The following is a 17,924-nucleotide window of genomic DNA, read 5'->3' as shown; positions in this document are numbered from 1 at the left end:
GTGTCTGACTGACAGCCTGCTCTCTATCTACTGCTACTGATCAGCAGTATATACTGTGTCTGACTGACAGGCTGCTCTCTGTCTGCTACTCAGCAGTATGTACTGTGTCTGACTGACAGCCTGCTCTCTATCTACTGCTACTGGTCAGCAGTATATACTGTGTCTGACTGACAGGCTGCTCTCTATATGCTGCTACTGATCAGCAGTATATACTGTGTCTGACTGACAGCCTGCTCTCTATCTACTGCTACTGATCAGCAGTATATACTGTGTCTGACTGACAGGCTGCTCTCTATCTACTGCTACTGGTCAGCAGTATATACTGTGTCTGACTGACAGCCTGCTCTCTATCTACTGCTACTGATCAGCAGTATATACTGTGTCTGACTGACAGCCTGCTCTCTATCTACTGCTACTGATCAGCAGTATATACTGTGTCTGACTGACAGGCTGCTCTCTATCTACTGCTACTGATCAGCAGTATATACTGTGTCTGACTGACAGCCTGCTCTCTATCTACTGCTACTGATCAGCAGTATATGCTATGTATAACTGGCAACCTGCTCTCTATCTGCTGCTACTGATCAGCAGTATATACTGTGTCTGACTGACAGGCTGCTCTCTATATGCTGCTACTGATCAGCAGTATATACTGTGTCTGACTGATGGCCTGCTCTCTATTTGAGGGATGAAGGGATGAGTACCTTACATCAGTTTTGTCTGACATATATCTGTACAAATAGATATCTGTAGAATATTTACATACTTTTACTAATTACTTCACATAGATAGTCTTACTGTTGAGATTCTTTCTATTGTGAGGATTATTCTCTTAGGTATATTAACACAAAATTGTGTTGGGGAGTACAACTCTAGGTTTATCCCTGTAGAGTTAGGAGATATGTACGTATATTTTTATAAACACATAACTATATATAGCAATGTATAAGCATTTACATATATATATATATATATATATATATATATATATATATATATATATATATATATATATATATATATATAAAAATAAATAAAAAAAAGTGTACTGTAACTGCAACTATTGATTTAGAGTTACTGCAGATTACCTATTTCTGTTGCATCATAAATATTGCAAAAACATGTCTGACAAAGATAAAACAAGCAATGTGGAATATTTTACCTCTGCAAAATGTAAAACCAGACTACCCAGTGGATGGTAGGATCTGCGGTCGGTTTGTGTGGACTGTGATGCAGATGGCTTGGGCGGGTGTGCACGAGGGCCACCCCTCAGATGGGGGAACCAGCATAGGCGACTGGATTGGGACAGTCGGTAGCTGCGCTATTTCAGTTGCTTGCCCATCCTGCAGAGAAATCCGCAGTGGATGCGATTATCATTCTGGCTCAAAATGTATCAGTACAGCCTTCTAAGACTGTTGCCCTTACAACATCTTCAAAGGTTGCAGGAGAAGGTTCTTCTGTCCTTCCAGCTCCTCTTGGTTCCCAAAGTCAAATCCAGGCAGAAGCTTCTTGGTCTACTTCATGATTACAGGACGTTGAAAAATTAAATACATTTCTTGAGTCCACGAGAACTCGGACTTCCCGTAAAAGGCATAGGTCTGCTCATCTTCTCTTAATGGTCTCTGGTTCAGAGGCCCAGTTGTAATAGAATAAATTATGGTACAAATATATAAGTTGGATAAAATTTTATTAATGTATAATATGTGTTTAGATAGAATAGTTGAACTGTCTGTATTTCTATGTATTGTGTGTAAGGGTTAAATTCTTTCTATGTGTCTTAGAATGAATAGGGAGCCTCATTGTATACAGGTTGTTCGAATTGATACCAGATGTTTTAGGTAGGCATAAGCGTAAGGAATGTAAAAGGTCACATATGCCCCTTGACCTAAGGGGCATTTGTGACAGGTTTTCTGTTTGATGAAATATCTGTCAAAAGCATTTATAATTGATGTCTATACTTTTGTAGTGTATTATTTCAAAGTATGTGATATGATTAGGGACGTCTGTTAGGAGAGATGGATTTTTATGTATATAATCTGTGTACATTGAATAAAGAGGTAGTCTTGCTCTGTCCTAGAACTAAGACTCATGCATTGCATTACAGAAGAATAAAAGAACTTTGCCATTTCCACACTTACTGCTTTCTGAGTGCCTTATTATAGTGGGAAAGAGGCAGAAGAGGCGTGTAGTCTACTTCTCTCCTTCTGAAGAGCCGACGAATCTCATTGAGTCAGCATTGAAACAACCAGACAAAAAATTAATTGTACCATGTAGGTTTTCTAGCCTCTTTCCACTTCAGCTGGATGAGATGGCCCAATGGGAACAGGTACCTAAGGTGATTACACCTGTAGCGCGCTAGGTATGCCATACCACTCTTCCTGTACCTGGCTCGGCTACTCTTAAAAATAGCACTGACCGTAAAATGGAAACTTCTTTGAAGACCATGCTTTCTTCCACTCCGGTGGCTAAAGAGATAGAGACCTGGGCAGATCAGCTTGCTGATGGTCTACAGGATTCCGATTTGCTTCCTCTTGCAATACATCTGAAATAAGCCTCAGGTTATCTATATGCGGCAGATCAGAATGCAGCCTCAATGTCTTCTTCCATCTCTGCATCAGCAGTTGCAGATCGAAGAATTTTGTGGTTGTGTTCATGGAACAGAGATAACAAATCCAAAAAGTCCTTGGAAGCTCTTTCTGTCCTTTTAGGTGCAGAGCTGGATGACATCATATGTCAGGCTACAGGAGAAAAAGGTTTCTTCCTCCCCGTTAATGTCCAGAAGCCACGAGGACCATGTTTTGGTTCCTTTAGTCTTCTCTTCCGGGGTTGTTCTTCAAACCATTCAAACAGAGGTAAGCCTATCATGTCCAGGGACCAGTCACAGTGAGGCAGGCTGTCCTATTCTAACAGGTGTGCAGGGCCTAAAAACCCTGAAAAGCCTGCAAACTGATGGGATTCCTCTCCGTCTCGCGACCGTTGGGGGTGGATACCTCTTGTTGTTCCTGAACTAATGGGCAGCTTCCACTCCGGATCAGTGGATAACGGGAATCATGCAACGTGACTACATGATAGACCTCCAAAGTCAGCCACCTCACCTTTTCTTCGCGAGACAAAGGGATTGGCTATAAGATATTTCATAACTCCCGTAGTAAGAAGCAAAGTCATCTGCCAGGTCCCGGAGGGGTAGAGGGGCAGAATTTTGTATTCAAACCTCTTCCTGGTTCACAAACCAGACGGCTCCTTTCATCCCATCACAGATTGCAGTGGGGGACTCCCACCTTTTTAATTCCGTTCAGCCTTTCCAAGGCTCCATAAGTGCTTTGTAAAGACCATAAGTCTTTACAAAGATCATGGCAGCAAGGTTGTGTGCCGTGGGAGTCTGCATCATCCCATACTTGAATGATTTGCTAATAAAGGTGGACTCGGATCAGACCCTTCGGCTCCATATTTCGCTGACCAAACAAGTGCTAAATCCCAGTTGGTCCCCTGTTAGAGGATGTTTTTTCTCGGCCTTCTACTGGGCACCAGACTGCAGAAGGTGTTTCTACCAATCAACAAGGTGCACTTTCTTCAGGTCTACATCCTGCTATGTATGAAACTAATGGGTGAGATGGTCTCCATATTCAAAACACTTCTGTACAGTTCCACTCTCGCATAGTTCAGTGGGACCTTTTTGTCTAACTGGTCAGGATCCCACCTTCAGCTGGCCTATCAGACGCTCCAATTGTTTCCCAGGATGCGCCTCTTTCTTGATTGGTAGCGGGTCACTTGACAGTGGGCAGGTCCTGTAGTCCTGAAACATTGTCGCCACAGAAGCCAGGTTGGGGAGTGGTAGTTCTTCACTACCGCCGGTCTGGCAGTGTCACTTTCTATAAATATTTTGGAGCTCCGAGCCATGCTTCTGGCATGGAGAGCTCAATAATTCCGTCAGGGTGGTCCAGTCTGCCTCCTGTCGGACAATGTCACGGCTGTGGAGTACAAAGCCGGATGAAGGAGACGCCCCAGATATTGTTCTGTGTGGAAATGTATGTTCTGACAAATTCTGCAATATTCATCCTGGGTGCTGAAAATTGGGAGGCCAACTACCTAAGAAGACACACCGTGTTGTCAGGGTAGCGGTCTCTACACACAGAGGTGTTTTTATGATTGGTCCAGAAGTGGGGACCTACGGATGTGGACCTCCTGGTGTCTTGCCGCAACCGCTAGGTGCCCAGGTTCTGCTCCCTGACCAGAGACCCCTTGGTATGCACGGTGGATGTCATGAACATGACATGACATCAACCACTGCAGAATTCCAGTGATCCTGATTGCACCCGATTGGCCACCTCGAGCCTGGAATGCGGACGTACTGCACATGGCAGTCTGTAAAGAGTGGCGGTTTCTACATAGAGACAATCTACTTCTTCAGGGGCCATTTCAATAATCTGACCCCCAAGGTTGATGATGCCATGTTGAAGGCCAATAAAACTGTCTCTGCCTTAAATTATCATAGTGTGGTGGACCTGCATCAGTTGATGCGAACGCAGGACTTGTCATACGGCAGCCTTTTGACTCTCCAGGTTCTTAGCCTTTTCACAGGATTGTTTGCTGGCGGGCTTTCGCCTTAGTTTCCTGATGTCAGGATCTGCCTGCAGCCTTCTGCGGTGCATGCTACTTGCATTGGTAGCTCCTGCCTCCTAGACCTTGGACCTTGGGCTTTTATGTATTATCTGCTGGTGCTGCTATTGTGTCTTTCCTTTCATTACTAGGGGTTAACTTGTTGCACCAATTATCTCTTGCACCTGGGTGTCTCTCTTCTTATTCCTGCTGCTCCCAGTGTACCTTGCTGGTCATTATTTTTCCATTGCCTTCCTTATGGTTTGTTCTCCCTGCTGCTCCTGTGCCTCTCACTTCACATTCTGTTGCTACACAAATTTTCTGGATCTCTCTCCACCTACCTTTCTACCTGTGTCCGCAGTATTCCCTGTGCAGTTTCGGCAATATTGGGTTTGTACCATTTACCTGTACTTTCTGAGCAATATAACCTTTATGCTTCATCACATCCTGGGCTCCTTTGCTCGATTTACTTTGTAGCGTGACACCTGAAGGTGCAGGTATCAGCCCTTTCGATATATTTTGAGAAAAGGCTAGCAGGTATACCGGAGGTGCAGACTTTCCTCCAAGGGGTTCTACACATCCAGCCTCCTTATGTACCACCTTGGGACTTGAAGGTGGTGCTTAGGGATCTTAAATTATTCTCTTTTGAACCATTGGAGTTTACCAAATTCAAGTTCCTTATTTGGAAGGTGATTTTTCTCCTTGCCATCGCTTCTGCAATAAACATTTTGGAACTTGGAGCTCTCTCTTATCGTTCGCTTATCTTGCATTCCATACTGACAGGACTGTATTGTGCATGATACCTTCCTTCCAACCAAAAGGGATCTGTTTTTCTTCTTAAGAGATTGTTTTCCTAATCTTCTAGGAAGTGACTGCCTCTTCGGATCAGGGATCCTTAACTTCATTGGATGTGGTCCATGCTCTAAGAATGTATGTGGACAGGACATCCACTATGCGGATGACGGATTCCATTTTATTTATGTTTGATGCTCACAAGAGGGGTTCACTGGCTACAAAACAAACTGCTGCTAGGTGGATAATGTTCACAGGCAGGCTTATTACTTCTGATCGGCCTGTACCTGATCGTGTCGCCGTGCATTCCATCCGTTCTGTGGAGGACCTATTGAGCTGCGCACAATGGTGCTTCGGCAGATCAGCTCTTCCTGGTGCCAACTTGGTTCTCTGTCCACACCTTTACCCGGTTTTGCATGTTTTTGTGTCTCTTGACTCGAGTTTTGGCCACAAAGTTTTGCAGGCAGGATTGACAGATCGTTTCGTCCCACAAGGGGCTACTTTAGAACATCCCCATGGTAGCAGTGTCCTCCAGATTAGATGAAAGAGAAAGGAGGATTTTTGTACTTATGTTAAATCCTTTTCTCTGATTCCTTCTGGGGGATACTGCATTCCCGCTTTTAGGGCTTTTGTTGGTTGCAAGTTAATCTGTTTCCTTTCCTTGGGGCTTTTCAATTACATTGAAGAGCTACAGGGGTTGCAGAGGGGAGGAGCTTCTGTCAACAGTTACATTAACAGTTCAATTAACTATTTAAGTGTCCCCTCATACAACCCCATGGTAGCAGTGTCCCCCAGATGGAACCAGAGAAAAGGATTTAACATAGGTACAAAAATCCTCCTTTCTACTTAAGTACCTAATTTTTGCAATGGTTAGTTCTTCTAACTGGGAGCTGCTATAATGAGACCTCTTAGAATTGGCGATGCTGTACTGTCAACAACATATCAAATAACTGGTGTACCGGTTTAGTTCTATTTGAAAAAAATAAGTGTGGGGATGAGTGATCTACTTTTAAGACAAATGGATATATATGGTTTGTCTTTTTAAACAAATAGTGTGTGAAAGGTTGGATCTGTTAAGAGTTATATCTGCTTTCATGCACAGTAAGTATGTTGCTTAAATATTCTGTGTCTGCTGGGATCAGTAATTCTGTAACTCACTGTTCTCTGATATAACCAGCTAGTGCTGCTCTACACTTGTGCCATTTAATCTGTTTCACTGGTAAGATAATCTTGCATTTTGAGCACTAGCCCGACATTCTTCTAATTGATTATTTTTTTGAATGTGTAGTGAAAGGTGATTATAGGTAGCTTGTATCTCTGAGATAGCATCCAATTCAACATAGGCAATATGATCCTCACTTGTTTTACTTTTGTTTAAAGAAATGATTAAATACATTGCTGATACAATTTTACATTTTTATACCTCCTATGAAAAGGTTGACATATAATGGAAAGAATACATTTGTATGTACTTTTATGAAGACAATATACCTGGTAGGAAGTGATAGTGGTGTTATAGTATGTGCGTGGGGCGAGGAGTTTATAAAAAAACAAGCATTCTTCAACCTTTTATCTGGCACTTTTGCAGGGCTTGGAGAAAAAATGCTTTTTGTGGTTCCATAGTTTTTTCTTAGACTTTCTTTTTTAAGGTGTGTTTGAGTAGGGTCTGAGCACTTTATTGCATTATCTCTGTGTCTCCTACTTGTACCATAAGTCCTGGGGTTTGAATTGGATGGATAGAGAAAAAGTTAGCTACTCAAATCATCAGGAGATTAGTGTACTGATCTTATGGGAGGCAGTGACCTGTCCACTCTGGTGATTATGTCATTGAGGTCATGGCTGCATGTGAAAGGTGCATTGTGATGATATAAGAAATGAAATGGAGATAAGCGGGAATCTACAGACTGAGAGAGAGATTACTTTCTTCCAACAACACAAAGTAGTTATAAAAGGCTTGTGCCAAAATGATGTAGGAAGATTGTCATGTCAAGCGCACCTCTATATAAAACAAAGAGACATACATCCAACTTTTTCATAAGTGTTTTGGCTACTCTACTTGTAGGTATGACATGCATGATTTAAGTAAAGTCTTAAAAGGAGTTCTGCAAAAAATGGTAACACTAAGTGATATGATTTGCAGAGATATTGGAGCCTTTTTTAATTGCAAATGACTATTTCCCAAACATTGTAACACCCTGTACGCAGTAGTTGGAGACATATTAGTCTTGTTTATGATTGATGCTCAGGTGGGAATACTGACTTGTTCTCTGTTTCAGGGTTCTACTCCTCCCATGACTATATTCAAAGGTAATAAACGACCATACCAGAAGGACTGTGTGCTGATCATTAACCACGACACTGGGGAATATGTCCTGGAAAAGCTTAGCAGCAGTATACAAGTCAAGAAAACCAGGTACAACTAATTGGACATATTTTTTATATGCCTCACAATCTTGTGCCAAGGTTATTGTAGTCACTGAATATAAGCTATATATGGGATGAGTTGGAAGAATACTGCAAGAAGAAGTCTGCAAGCATCTTTCGTCATTTAAAATCAGAAAACACCGTTAATATTAATTTTATGATATATTTTTAATTCATATTGCAGCAGGATGGACTGCCTATGCCACTCTGTCTGTTGTTGTTGGGAACCGGCTGGGGCTTACTTTGCCACGGTTCCCTTTCTTTATCCCAAATTGCGCCCTCTAACCGCAGTAGGAGGGGCTTAATCTGCTGCCCGAATTAGGCTCCTACATCGGCACCTAGAACCGCTTGCATCTGGGTAACTGTCGCTTCAAGTGTACCCCCTCGCTGGGCACCTGGGCTGGTACACCTGACCTCTTGCCTTCAGATCAGGGTTGCTGTGGATGGTCGCCCCCTGGCCTATCGCACTGGCCAGAGCTGCAGGTAGTGGGCAAAACGTTGGTACTGGAATGTTGGGTCCAAACCTCAGAACAGCTGGAAACAGATTAGATTTGGGTCTAACTGTAGTTCACAGGAATGTACAGCAGGGTAATTAGTCGCCAAAGCAGGTTCTTGAAGCAAAATTATGTCCAGTGTCCTAATAAGGACATGTGACAGATACTAGTTGAAGGGTCTAGTGACACCCAGAAAGGTACAGATAGAATGATACATTACATGCTCAAACAGCTCGCTTTTTATACACATTCTGACCCACATGTCAGCAGGGGGGTAATGCCGCCCCCTGATCCTCCCCAACAAGTCTGAGTTATTTTTAGTATCGGGATACAACATGTTTTCCCAAACATAGATTTACATGCAGTGCAAAGTTAACAATATTTACACTATTTAAACTTGCTGCTTGCATTATCTGAGATGCAACCACACCAGACAGGAAGGAAGCAGGGACTGCCCGCTCCAAGGACAGTGGCAGGTGGGGAGTTTGACTTGGGCAGTACACTTGTCAAACTGTAACGCAGGTGTACTAAGGCTCATGGAGGACAGAAACCTCCTGTGGAGCAAATGGGAGGTTTCTGCTCCACGTCTTGGTCACTGAGTGATGAACAGAGCTAATTAGCATGAGTTTTCCTGTCTCTAGGCAGTTCCAAAAACACATCCCCTCCATTCTATTGCTAATTTGGGAATTCCCAGAAGAAAAGTTACAACCCCAAACAAGACAGTTCCATACAAAACACATCCCAATGTAACACGATAAGTGCATTTGCAATTATATACATTGGTGCCTGCAGCACTAATTGGAATACGTTTCTACAATAAATTTAGAGACTGATTTATTAAAAAAGAAAGAAAAATATATGGTTTTAATGTAGTGTGTATCTGTGTTGTTTTTACATTATTAGCATCCATGCATTGTACAGCTTACAAAACAAAACATATCTTATTTAACAATGCAGCATAGAGTGACCACCTTATAATACCCAGCGTTGCCCATAATATATACCAACAAATTTCCACAGCATGTGCCAATCAGCAGGTTTTCTCAACACATTGTTTCGAAGTACTGTACAGGCAGCCCAAAGTTTTCCTTCCCACAGCCCATTTTGTCCAAGGACAATGTTGATCCATCCATCACTTACCCACAACGGAGAGGGTCATTTTCATGTATCTATAATGAGCCTATCAATTCACTAAGAACTTTGTGCTTCATGCTTCTGTGATATTGTTAGCACCTAGTGAGTGGATAGGCTGCATTGTCATATTGGTTCAGCTCACAGAATGGCTGTCTCCTGTGTATATAGGTGATGGGTATCTTTAACACTTGGTGTTAGGGAAAACATTAATAAATGACATTGTTCCTGCGTTGCTTTGGCTTGATTGCTGTTTGCAGCCTGTTACATTTTTTCTACATCCCATTTACTCTGTGTGGTGGACATCAGATGAGTTAGACAAAATTTGGTAAAGAACACTCTTGTGTGTGCATGACTTTGGTGTGCTGGAAACTATGAGTGTATATTGTCCCTTTAGTGTCATAAGAGACTTTTTAGCATTATAAGTAAAATTTAAGTAATTAGTTACTGTGTAATATAATATAGTGGTAACATATTATATATTTTGTCCTATTTAGGGTTGAAGGCAGCAGCAAGATTCAGGCTCGGATAGAACAACAATCTGCCCGCTCCTCTCAGCCGACTTCCCAGTTCAAAACTCCATCAAAACTGTCTGCAGGACCTAAAACTTCTCCTTTAAAAGATCATCCTTCTCCAGAGCCTCAGCTTGATGACATTAAGAGGGGTAAGAGAAAGTTGGGGAATAAAATGATGATCACACAGCAATTTGTAGTTCCAAATGCTAAATAAATTAGCATTTGAGCAGGAAAATAAATTCGAGTGATCAACCCACATACTTTTAAATCCATTTAAAACCATTTAATTTAATGAAATTCATATGTCAATAAATATCAAATAATGAGCAACATTACAGGTGGGCGGGGATGCTATAATTGCCTGTAGCATTCATAGCAAAGGATAGTGAATACCAATACTGTAAAAATGAGAGTAAAATCATGATAGGAGACTGAAGGAACCAAACTGGGAAAACAAACAAAATCGAAAAAAATCAATCTCTAGATCTTTACAGTCCTCAATATGAACCATATAATACAATGGATCTATGATGATTATCTACTAAACAAAAGAATCAGTGTGAATGTAGTGTATATGTAAGTATAAAGAAAACGAATCCTTACAATCAATTTACAGTACATCACATGTAATTCCATTTATAAGTCCATATTAATTGTCCAAGGTTGTAATCAAAATCCTCCACTCTGAAAACCTAGTCAGCTCTCATTAATGATGATTATCTGTGGATGCTAACCAATTGGGACCCTGTAATATGTTTGTCTTGTTAAGCTATATATTAAATGTAATTTACAATATAAATGTATTAGATATTACTTTCTGGATGAACTATCAAACAGACATTCTAAAAAAAAAAATCAGTCTCCAGATTTCCATGTCTGTAAACAATATTATATTACTCAAAATGTGTTCTCTTATGTATCTGGAATCCACTGTTTATCCCTCCTCTCTCAGACGGCACAACCAACCTTGAAGAGGACAGGGAAAATTTAAACCACAAAAAATAGATAAAATGCGCCTCTAGTGAATATTTACACCTTTTATATAAAGTAATTATAGCTTACTCAATTGCCTATTATTAAAAATGCTTGCTAGTTTGAGACCTTGCGATGATGAATGATTGATGTGGCAGGGAATGGAGCAGACACAGCTGAAGCTTCTCGTTAATTGAGCTGCTAGGTTCACCTAACAAAAGTTGTATCTTGTAAAGTGCAGTATCAGGGTAAGTCCTCCCATTACATTAGTATGATATTATTAATTGATATTGCCATAGTTACTGTATGTAAAGGTGATAATGTCCTTTGAGAGAACCTGAGAGATGATGAGATGTTATTTTTCGTGTCTAGGAACAGTTGTTTGTACGAGGTAAATATGTAGGGCTGGATCTTTAGCAGAGTTTATAAGGTTAATTAGACTGAGTTCTTTCTATTGAGGTAAAGTATATCACTGCCTCACCAGATGGTTGCTTTCTCGTTGCTGTTGTTTTACTCTACATTAATCAAGCATTATATATTGGTGCTGCAGGGTAATATTGTGATTTTTCAGCGATACTCTTTTTTTTTTTTTTTTGTTTTGTTTTGTTTTGTTTTATAGAATTGTTGATGTAAGTACATAGTTTGTTTGTTTGTTTGTTTTTTCAACAGCACAAGATATCCCTGAGCTAAAACTCAAATCCACTGCAAACTTATTTTGGCCTACACATCATTTAGCTTAAAAATCTTAAAAATGGGGTTCATTTAAAATATTTTTAAATGAACCCCATTACAGCAAGTATGTATGTTATGCTTATTTATGGTTTCTTTCCCTCAAGGCTTTGAGTGGAGTTACCATTTTTCCTACCATTCAACTTTGATATGTGTGTTGTTTGATCATTAAATATCATTAAAGAAGTTCTATACTGAAATGACACTGACCACCAGAAATTTAGTGGAACAGTGAACCATGGAGTGATTGCATACTTTTTTGGCCTGGCTAGCTTATTATTTAATTCCATTACTTTACACTGAGGCTGTGTTCTTTATTTACCATAGAGCTAAGGGCAGAGGTGGAGATTATTGAGCAGATGAGCAGTAGCAGCGGCAGCAGCTCCTCTGAATCAGGAAGCTCCTCGGGGAGTGATGATGACAGCTCTAGCAGCGGTGGAGAAGAAGACACACACACATCCCCCACTCAGCAGTACAGTGGCAGAACGCCCATCTCCAATGGCAGCAACCGACCCCAGGGAACTAATCAGCTAATGAACACGCTCAGTAAGTAACTCCCTCTGCTGTTCCCTCAGTGAAGTGACAATTGCATCTTCCAACTCTTTATAATCATGTAGCCAGGTATTGAATTTAACACTGAAATTATGATACATAATAATTAGATTGATGCAAGAAATGAATACATGCTGGTAGCATTGAGATAAAGTAACTTCAAACCAAATCAGTAAGGTGTAATTGGAATGGAGTACCTAGATAATACCCAGTCTGCACTATTAGTACAGCAAAGTATGCAAGGGATAATCATTTTCTCTTTAACATTTGTTCTATAAGATGCTTAAAATAATGGGTTTGTGCATAATGGTTTTATCATTAAGTCAAGATAAATACAGTCACACTCAATTTTGTAAAATGGAAAGCTTTGTTGTGCAACTAATATCTATTGCACCTAATTGATAATATTGCAATAGGCATTCTGTAGATTATAAGGAAAATTTAAGTCACCATGGAGTGTGTCTGCGTCTTTATTTTGAGTTCACGAGTCCCAAGATAAATGGAAGCTAAAATAGAGAGCATAGATGCATCTCAAGCAAAAGTATGCCAATCATTATTACCAGCTTATGACTGGCGTATAGATGTGGACTTCTCCCTCTGGGCCAAACTGTTTTACTAGCCTGAGGATAAAGTTAATATTGATAACTGATTACATGTTCTTGTAAAAATAAATAATTTTTATTACTATTCATTAATTTATTATTTTTATAATGTACAGCACATAACCTTCACCAGCGCTATGCAGCTTTTGGTGATTCCCACTAAATCGGGAGGACAATGAGGGTCCCCTGCTTAAGTAGAAACCAGCACTAGGCTGAATCTATGTACTTCTGCTCTTTGTAAATGACCTCTGTAGTCTACAGTAGTTTGTCACAATCTTAAGTTTTATCATGTATTATGTGTATGCTAATCAGGCTAACTAAGCTCATTTAGCTTTTACGTTATATATCTCTTCTCAGAGTTATCCTGAACACAAAACAATTACTGATGAACAGAATTTGATTTATTGGCTCACAGCAATTGTGTATGTATAGTGCTGGTGGCAGTTAAATAAAGTGATTTTTAGATCCGTCTCCAGTAAACCTAACTTTTTGTTTGCTGCTTTGTTTTCTATACTTGTATGCAGTGGTCGAAGTGGGGGTATATATGGTGGTATGCATACCGCCACTTCTCCGACTGTCTTTGTTGTAAAACTATCAAATTCCATTCACTTACGTTCCCATAACGTCTTTCATACCGCCACTTCTAAATTTCCACTTTGACTATTGTTCGTATGTCATACTATATATGTTTGTCATCTACATCCTAATTCTGTTTTCATTTTTTTCCATTAGGAAATGACCTGCAGCTGAGCGAGTCGGGAAGTGACAGCGATGATTAGTAGAAATATTGTTCTTTGTGTAAATATTTTATGATGTACATAGACGCACAGATTCTCCCAAATACGCAATCAGTCGCTGGAATAAATACGTCATTTGCAGGATGCAGTGGAATGAAAAATATCATATCCAGAATTTTGCATACATACATATGGACAATTTAATCCTCTGTGTGCATTAGACATATGTCAATTCCCAGCATATCATTTGCGTTTATGTAACCCATACCTACTATCAGGTCAAGGGAAAGCTTAGTAAGCCGTTGGGACAGAGAAATGTAGTGAGCATTGCCAGAGTGAGATTTAGAATCCCACTTCAAATGACACAGCAGTCTTCAATTTGGGGGAAAAAAATCACATTTTCTCTCTTTCTGTTCTAAATGGTGGTTTGTAAATGTATCTAAAGGAGAACTAATGTTAATATAATAATGTATGTCTCCTTATATATGCACTGATAAGGGATGAATTATTTTTAAATATATCAGAGTTTCTTGCCCTATGGTACATGTATCTGACATAAATAATACCTCCGCCTTAATTTAAATAACTCACAGCGATATATTTTGTAAACATTTACAGTCAGAAAAAGGTATTTAGCAAATTCTGCTCCACAGATATCTCTAAATATTGCTGATAATGTTTTTATATAAAGGAGTAACTGGTAATTTTCACAAATGTAAACTTTCCAGTAGCATATAAGTACAGAAGATATTTGAGATGAAGTTCTAAAGACGGGAAGATAATTTCTTCTTTACACGGCAGACTTCTTGTCCGTAATCAATATGAAATGACAGCTATGGAAGGAAGAGCATGACTAGTGCTTCCTGAAAAGGGTAGCCTTATGACATAAATAAAAATAAGGTTCACAATTCGCAGCCTGGAGAAAGTGGAAGTCCAACATTTCTTGAATGGCTGTAGTTACCGTCTGTGGCTGACAACAGGGAACAATGGCTTGCACTGTACAGGCAAATACAGTGTAAAGTTCTGTGGAGGTTTGAGAGCTTTTGTATATGTATTTGCAAATAAGGTAACATATCTTCTTGCAATGTTATACTAATGGATCATTGTCACTTTATAAGAAGTGTATGTAGTTACTGCTAAAGTTTTCACTTTTCAATACATTTTGAGAAAAAACATTGTCTACCATTAATAAAGTGAGAGCAGAGTAGTTTCCATTAAAATATATTTGCTTTCATCATATATTTAACGTCGACCTGTTGCCTACACACAGTGTCTCATGTCATCACTAGTTCCTGTGCATAGGTGACTAGTACACTTTCAGTGCAGCTTGCTCATATGTGACAAACTCTATATGTAGGTGTGTTTACATGACTGTTATCCATTTTATCATGGGACATTTTCAAAGAGAACAATGCAAATCTAGTAGGTGGGGCTTGTTAGCAATTATTGTTGTTATTAATATTATCGTTGGGTGAGAGGAGAAACTTTTAAATGCCTTTGGAAAAGCACCTATAATAAATAGTTTACGTTTTCAAATAGTTATGTTCCCTAAAGCGCTCGTGAAATAATTGTTCTATTTAAGACAGTATCCTCTTCCTAAGTTAACAAGTACTTTGGCTTTGTCATTTGGAGGTGGGTGAAATGATTTTCTAATGTAACAGATTTATTTTTATTTCAAGGGAAAGTTGAAGAACATGTCACATTGTACTAAAATTGTTTTGGTCGTTTTTTTTTTTTAAAAGTTACTTGCATGTTAATCATCAGGACCTGCCTAATAGAAGAAACAGTGTGGATTCCTGGAAAGGACCCCCCACCAGAGTTTCATAATGGACAAGGGATAAGATTTCAACAAAAATGTGTAAAACCCTTTTAGCCAAAAATACATGTTGTCTGATCTAAAAGTTGTATGATAAAGTTGTTATTTTACAGGAGTGTTCCTTACTTTGCAGGAGGGACTTAAATTCTCCAACACCTCTGAGGTCCTAGAGATTGGGTCTCATCACTATACTTATAATAAGATAAGCGCCATGTAGCACTAATTAGTAAAATAAATGTATTTTAAAAAGGTGCGACAGAAACTCATCATATATACATAAGTAAGGCTGGGTACACACTACAGGTTTTTCACCCAATTATCGGGCCATGAGGTCCGAAATCGCATTAGTATGTACGCTGCAACGAACATGTTTTATTGTATCGTTTGATTTGATTACATAAACGGACCAAAAATCTCTCTAACCGATGGAACAATGTTGTGTCAATTTTGCAGTGTGTATGCACTCGCGACCAGCAGTGTAGGCAGATCTCTAAGGAGTGTGCAGAGTCACGATCTTTTCAGCAGATGGTTATGATAAATGAAGAGCACAGATCTGAAGGTAAATCTTGTAAAATCGTGTAAGTGTGTACACATGAATCGTCATGCTGATCAGGAGTTTCAGACGTTAGTCAAATTGTTAACGATATCGCATCGGGAGTAATTGATTTGTAGTGTGTACTCAGCTTATGTTCAATTAAACAAGATCACTTTTAATATATAGTACCTTATCAAAAATTTTGTAAAAACATTCACAATTCATCAAAGATTAAAAAGATATACCACTACCTTTAGGTGTATCTAGATTTTTTTTTTCTGTCTCCACTTATAATAGGATACATTTAGCCCCTTCCAGACTACCACTATTACAGGAAAGCGCACTTTGAGCAATGTAGGTTAATTGGCTACTGACTAGATCAACCCTAGTCTGTGTGTATATGTTAGGGAATTTAGACTGTAAGCTGCAGTGGAATAGGGACTGCTGTGAATGACAAATATTCACTGTACAGTGCTGCGGCATTAGTGGCGCTATATAAGTAAATGATGTAATAATAAAAATCTCCAAACTCACAAAAGTGACACATATTAAAGACAGTCTTGAGCTAAGCTGTACTTTTAGGAGAAAAATGTTAAGGGTTAAACTAATGAAGGGGGTTGTCCTAAAGTGATGGTAGTTTGGACTTTGATGTGATGTTTTTACTGTTTCCACCCTGCACATTTTCCAAAGAATCCAAAAAACTGATTTTGCAGGATTGTTTCATGTGACTGTCGGGTGATGTGCACGTTAAAATGCACTTGGTCAAGTAGGAACTGTGAGTCACAAAAAACTCCCTACATGTATTAGAGTTTCCTAGTGTGAGATAACAATTGTCCCTAGTGTTGTAGTTTGTATATTGTTATGACCCTTCGTGTTTGCTACCAAAAATCCATAGCCATAGACTATGAATTGAAATGAACTTATTAAGGCATGTTCACATTTCCCCTGTAATGCACTTTGCATGAGGTGCCTTAATACTGAGTTGACTATACAGTCATTTACAAGCATAGTGCTTAGTTAAAATCTCCTGCAGCCTTCCCAGCACCTCCTGTACTTTTATGTTCCCATTTTTGGAAAATTAACAGTATGTTCTATATCTGTTAACAGCTGAAAATATTGTTTAGGTTTAAACTTATAATTTTGTTGTATAGACTTAAAATCTACAGGAATCCCTTGCTATTTCTGTATACAAAATATATTTTTTTTCTTATTTATTTGTATAATATGGTTGAATTGTTAGCACTATTAAATGCAGCTTAAATACCTGTTCAATGCAGGGTTTCTCAACCTTTTTATATCATGCACCTACCTATAATGGTACATGTTTACAGACTATTGTGTAGCTTTTTAGCCAAGTACCTCCTTAAATGTGTACATTTGTTCTGTGTATCCTTGAATGTTTAAAAATGTTTGCCAAGTAACACTTTATGGGGTATATTTAATAAACTACGGGTTTGAAAAAGTAGAGATGTTGCATATAGCAACCAATCAGATTCTAGCTGTCATTTTGTAGAATGTACAAAATAAATGAAAGCTAGAACCTGATTGGTTGCTAGAGGCAATCTCCACTTTTTCAAACCTGCAATTTAGTCAATATACACCTATGTCTTTTTTGTTTTTTTTTAAAAAACCTGATAAATTGTTTTAATATTTCTTCATTTACTACTCACATACACGTTCCAAGGCTGAGAAACCCTGTATTATGGGATATAACTTATTTCACTTTGTTGTTGTATCTATATGCAATGGAAAGCAGACTGACCTGGGCAAATGACATGCCCATGTTTTTAAGTAGGATTTAGATTTTTTAGTCGAATGCCTTGCTTTGTGAATGTACACAAATACTCTACTGGTTCTTTTGGTAAAGTTTTACTGCAATGTTATGGCAGATTATTTGGGGGTTGGGACTTGTCCAGGTTTGTAAATGTAGCATGTCAATTGAAAAGTGGAAAACCAATATTTGTTGTTTTTTTTGTTTTCATTTTTTGTTCCTGTTTCAACACTGGCTTATTAAAAAGGCTGACATATA

At 39.1% G+C, this 17,924-nt stretch overlaps 1 protein-coding gene across 2 annotated transcripts in view; it reads left to right on the top strand.

The window, feature by feature from the left end:
• Positions 1–17,924, top strand: part of EAF1 (ELL associated factor 1) — a 27,049-nt gene extending 9,125 nt beyond the window's left edge. For both annotated transcript variants that reach the window (XM_075212424.1, XM_075212423.1), the window contains exons 3-6: positions 7,665–7,801; positions 9,935–10,101; positions 11,981–12,199; positions 13,540–17,924. In XM_075212424.1, the coding sequence (XP_075068525.1) occupies positions 7,665–7,801; positions 9,935–10,101; positions 11,981–12,199; positions 13,540–13,586 (570 nt within the window). In that variant the 3' untranslated portion in view covers positions 13,587–17,924. The remainder of the gene's footprint in view (positions 1–7,664; positions 7,802–9,934; positions 10,102–11,980; positions 12,200–13,539) is intronic.

The sequence above is a fragment of the Mixophyes fleayi genome, chromosome 5 (genome assembly GCF_038048845.1).
Source record: "Mixophyes fleayi isolate aMixFle1 chromosome 5, aMixFle1.hap1, whole genome shotgun sequence".
NCBI lineage: Eukaryota > Metazoa > Chordata > Amphibia > Anura > Limnodynastidae > Mixophyes > Mixophyes fleayi.
This window is presented reverse-complemented; position numbering and strand designations above follow the sequence as displayed.